The sequence below is a fragment of the Charadrius vociferus genome, unplaced genomic scaffold (genome assembly GCF_000708025.1).
Source record: "Charadrius vociferus isolate BGI_N301 unplaced genomic scaffold, ASM70802v2 scaffold233, whole genome shotgun sequence".
NCBI lineage: Eukaryota > Metazoa > Chordata > Aves > Charadriiformes > Charadriidae > Charadrius > Charadrius vociferus.
Window position 1 is genome coordinate 198925 of NW_009647741.1, and position 5450 is coordinate 204374.

Below are 5450 nucleotides of genomic sequence, written 5' to 3' on the forward strand. Positions count from 1 at the left end.
TGCCCGATAGCATCTTGTTCACCCTTGGCATCAGGATCCGATGAAAACCGTGGTGAGGGAGGGACCCGGGAGGGACCCAGAAGCTCAGTTCCGTTGTGCTTGCGGGGGCGTTCGGGAGATGCACTGACACGTTTTGTCCAGCAGCCGCTGCTGCAGGCTAGAAGATGAAGTGATCAAAAATACAGAGCAGGCTCGCTGCTGAAATCGGAGAGTCCGCCCTTCTCTGCTGGGGTGAGCTGTGGACAAAGCAGAGTTGACATGGAGGTGTCATCAAAACCCAAGTAAATGAGTACTCGCACCTGTGGATGGTGAAGGCTGTGTTGGCACCCTGCCTGGGGCTAACGAGCACCTTTAATTCCCCCCTCCAAACCTGCCCTGGGGTACAAAGTGTGCCAGCTGCCTCACGTCTCCTTTACACACACACGGAGAGGCAGCTCTGCTAGTGGCAGTGGGACCTTGTGTTGATCCCTTTGTGAGCGGTGGCACACCTTCCTGGGCAGCGAACACATTGTTCATTGGAAGGCACATCCCATCCCATCCACTGTCCAGACCAACCTGAGCACTGGGATAACAGCACAGCAAGACAAAGCCAAGACCCGTTTATTTAAAGTCTCACCATGACTTGGCTCCCGTGGGAATCAGCTTCCTTTGGGAGGGGTCCCTCTGAGGCAGGCATCTCCTCATACTTCTGCTCCTGCCACTCGCTGAACTTCACAGAGTGCTTTGGGGTGTAGCTGGATAAATCTGTCGGAAGGACAAAGCTGACATGAATATTTCTCACCGCCCCGAAAGGAAGCGGAATCAGGATCCCGACAGGGACAGCATGGAAGCCGCCCATCTGCAGTTCCCTGTTCTAGTTCAAGCCCTGTCCCCACTAAGCCGCAGTTCTGCTGTCAGCTGGCAGAAGTCACCTCCAGTAGCATTTCCACCACTGTGGAGCCCCATAAGGGGCTGTAGGAAACAGGCTGCGTCAGACACCACCAATAACCCCACAGTGCCAACACCGTGCCTCGCTCACCTGAATTAGGTGTATTGGGATGCAAAGTGCTATTTGGGCGTGGAATGTAAAAGGTGCAAGACTTGTCCTCCTCTGTTTCAGAAGCATGTCCTTCCTCTTCCTCCTCCTCTTCCTCTGCCAGCGAACTCTCTGATGGGTACTCAAACATAGTCTGCAAACTGGTCTCATTGAAAGAGATCTTCATCTAGACAACAGCAAAGGAGAATTATTAGAAAGCAGCACATGAAACCACTGATCCCAATGCTTGCTCTGGCCATGGCCACCTCCCACCCCAGGGCTTCACTCTGCTTTAAAGGAACCATTGCATATTCCCCCAACTTTCCCAATGCACCCCACCAAATCTCTTGCTGCGCTGAGGGAAAGCACAAAGGCAGATCACCAGATGGATGGGATGGAGTCAGGAGGCTGAGAGGTCCAGAGTACATCTGGCTTTTTTTCCTGGTACACACTCCCATCACCTAACACTGATGCCCAGCAGCCAGGGGGAGCTGCTGTGTGTCCCTCAAGAGGGATCAGTGTTGCCAAGGAGGAAAGGAAAGCATCCACGTGTTGGAAAGGTGACATCGCTAATGCCTGCCAACTCTTTTGTGTACCCATGCTCTACTATGGAAACATCAGTGATCAGAACTACAGTTTTGGGAGGACATCCTGACAAAAAGCTATTTAAGCTAGATAAAAAACAGAGTTTAATACCAGAGGTGAGAAGATGGAAGCAGCTAAGGAGAGATGGTAAAGAGAGGGAAAATAATGGACAATTGGAAGGTACTTGAAGGTTCTGTTTTGAAACCAGTTTTATTCTCATTAGTGACCTTTGCACAATAACTGGGAGACTGAGAATGAAGATGACTCCAACATGGGAGTTCACCAAGGGAAAAAACAGAATTCTATGGGTCATTCAGAAAACTGGAGAGCAAGAACGCTAGAAATGGGACAACATTTAAGATCACCCCTTGCTCTAAGAGAAGTTCATCACCTGTGAATAACTGAGAAAGAAAATTTTGCATTGGCTACAGAACTGTAATCATCATTGTGATGCTGTTTCAGTAAACCGGGAATAAAGCAGGGTATTTCCACTGGAAATAGGGACTGCCTGGCTCCATCCTCCCTGTAACACGCAGCAGATAGTGGGAGGCAGGGATTGGATTCCCCCTTGCTCTCCTCCACGCTGAACAAACCAGCTCCCTCAGCTTCTCCTCATGTGCCATTTCCTCCAGCCCCAGGAGCACTTTGGGAGCCTCTGATGGACTTGCTCCAGTTTCTGCATCTATCCCGTAGCAGGACACCCAAACCCACACACAGTAACTCCAGATGTGCTGTTCCAAGTTGAGAGGAAAAGCTGAGCGAAGGGGTTGTTCCCCTGCAGCCTTTCATGTCCTAATCATTATCTACCATTCTGCTTAGAAGATCTGGTTACAAGTCATCTCACCAGGTGGAGAGGCGATTCAGCCTGTTCACACTAGCAAAAATGAAGGTTGAGGAAAAGCATAACAGCTCTCTGTAGGCACACCAAGAAAATAAACACTAAGGAGCAGAGGAGAACTGCTGATGCCAGCATACAACAGATAAACAAGGAGGATAAGCCTGCCAGGAATAAATTTACGCCAAAAGTAGGGAAGTATCTAGCCAACGTGGATCAAGGTTCAGGAGCAGCTGCCTAAGAGGGTGCTGCGATCCCTTTACTTCTAACTATCTTGAGCAACCTGGGCTGGTGGGAGGTGTCCCTGCCCAGGGCAGAGGGGTTGGAACTAGGTGATCTTTAAGGTTCCTTCCAACATAAACTATTCTATGATTCTACATTTAAAGTTGAGCTAATAGAGCTATAAACAGAATTAAAAGGGCATGGTTGCTTGTGACAGGCGGTAGGAGCTGGATGGTTCAGAAGATCTCTTCTGACGCTGCGTAACAATAACTGGGAAGAAGAAAGTGCAGCACATTTGCCCCGTGTGCCATATTTGCAGTCTCCCTCATACACAAAATACCCAACAGGCTGAGAAACAGCACGTGGCCCCGAGCAGCCATCAAGCAACAATGCAGCACACATGCTGCCCAGATGCATGTATTTCACTGCCTCTCTGCATCTCCTGCACACGGAGCACCGGAGTGATGCTGCTGCTGCCAATGGGGTCTTCTGAAGCCGAACCTGCAACTGCACAGCGGCCAGAGCCCGCAATCCGGCAGCAGTGCTGCTGCGTCACCCTGCACTGTCCCCAGACAGACACACTGGACCTGTGTGGGTGAGAAGGGGTTTTGAGGCAAAACAGCGAGGGTTTCACTGCTGCTGCTTTTCAGAAAATCAACACGGGGAACTGGAATCAAACCCAGGTGTCAGAGCGCGGACCTAATGCCTCCTCCACACTGCAAATACGCACGATGGAGCTGTGTGCCACTCTGCCCGAGTCCAGGATGTACCTCGGACACAGGCTGGCTGCCTTCCCCACGCTCCCAGGAGAAGGCAGGATGGAAATAGCAGAGCCGGAACCAGCTGCCTTTCCCCGTTCCCTGCCCCAGCCCCAGCCAGCGCCACTCTGACCTTCTCCAGATGACACATGGGGAAAGGAATGATTACATTTCAGAGAAAAGGGCTTGGAATAAAACTGCCCTGAAGATCAGAGCATCCCAGTTGCTGTTCCCTGAATTTCTCACCCCTACTGCTGACCTAGATGCTCCCTGATCCGAGCCAGGCAGCGGAGCGGGCAGCGACCACGCACAATGTGGCGTCTGTACTGCAGGGACGAGCCATGCTGCCAGGCACGAAGGCCATGAGGGCGGAGGTGCCCATTGCTCCTGGGAGCGCAGAAGCTATCTCCCAGAACCAGCCACTGCACGCAGGCTGCTTATGCTGGCAGGCAAGAAGTTCTTGGCCAAACATGGAAAATAACAGGGACAGAAGAGAGATGCCGTGGTTTCAGTTCCATCTCCCAAGCTTAAATTCTAAATTTGCTGGTTTTCTATTAAGAGGAGGAAGTATATAAGAAAAATTACTTTGAGTCCAATTTGGACCGAAGCTGTGCATAGTGCAGAAGGAAAAAACAGCCTCTCACCAGGGAGTAAAACCAAAGAATAGAAAGGAGCAGAAATGCCAAGGAGATCCGCCCCATGCAGCACCCAGAGGCAACGTGCCAACAGCCCAGCCTAAGCCCTGAACTAAAGCAGCTCCCACTTGCCCACGGCCAGTTCAACTGGGGCCACGCTGGCTTCCGGAGCCCGGCTGGGCGTCCTGCAGAATGCCCTACCAGTGGGCTTTCTCGGGTCCCCGCTGCAGAGAGGCTGCGACACCGTAGGAGGCAATGTTGAAGCCATTCAAAAAGAGCAATCATTAACCACGGCGGTGCCAGCCCCACGCACCCAGGGCCCCAGCCCCGGGGAGAGCTCGTAACGAGATAATTTGCCCCTTCAGCTACACCTGCGTCTGGGCCAGCGCAGCCCACGTGAGGACACCAGGCAGTCCTGCTTGGCATAAGTGCACCTCGGCGCAGGCTCCCTCCCCAAAAACCACACTGGCTTGCTCTACGGTGGCATCCCACCCCCTGCACCCAGTGCAGTGCCACCAAGAAGCAGGAAGAGCTCTGCAATAAAGCACTCGGACGCACCCAGGCAAAGCAAACACCGGAGGAACAACCAGCAGCTGGCACAAGGTCGGACTCCAGCAAACAGGCTCTGTGTGAGCGGCCGCCTTCCCCACACCTGCACCCCTCCGGGGCGCCCAGTCCATCCTGCCCACACAGAGCCACAGCCCCGAGAGCAGCCCCAAAACCCAAAGTGATAAACCTGCCATGGCATCGCCCGGGTCGTCCCCCCACAAGCTCCCCTCCCAAGCACAAGGTGGTTTCAGGGGAAGCACAAAGCAGCTCTGCGTGATCCAGCAGGAGATGGAGGGCAACTTATTCATGCAAAACTAGGGGACACACGAGTCAACATCGCTGGCTTAAGAAACCCTCTGAGCAGCTAATGAGCAGAACTGAGCACTGTGCGTAGGGAATGCAGGGAGACTCAGTCCCAGGAACCATCTAAAAAGAAAAATCGACAACCCAGACAACAAGTTTGCCCAGCCAGCACCCCTTGCCAGACCATATAGACTTTTATGGAAAAACAAAAGGCGACAGGGGTCATTTTCTTTAGAAGAAAACCATACCCCAGAAGAGCCAAGCACACTCGAGCCCAGCCAGAGGACTCTGCTCATCGTGTCTCAGCAGTGGTTCCCCCATTTCTGCCTCAGCAGCAGCTGCCAGCTGTGGAAAGGAAGAATTTTGCACCCCTCAGCTGTGGATATTTGCAGGCATTTGCCACTATTTGCTCAGCTGACTTCTTCACCCAGAACTGTGTCACAAAACCAGGGGCCAACCCAAAACCATATATCTATATATTAATACTCTGCCCAGCAATCAGAGCCACACTAAGAGTAAGGCAGGCTTTTAGGGGAATATCGTGCGGT

At 52.4% G+C, this 5450-nt stretch overlaps 1 protein-coding gene across 1 annotated transcript in view; it reads right to left on the reverse strand.

Annotated features, from left to right (window-relative positions):
• Nucleotides 1-173: 173 nt before the first annotated feature.
• Nucleotides 174-5450, reverse strand: part of TPRN (taperin) — an 18556-nt gene continuing 13279 nt past the window's right edge. The window contains exons 4-6 of the mRNA XM_009882005.1: nt 1019-1202; nt 617-744; nt 174-236 (exon numbers count right to left, since the gene is read on the reverse strand). Coding sequence (XP_009880307.1) covers nt 174-236; nt 617-744; nt 1019-1202 — 375 coding nt within the window. The remainder of the gene's footprint in view (nt 237-616; nt 745-1018; nt 1203-5450) is intronic.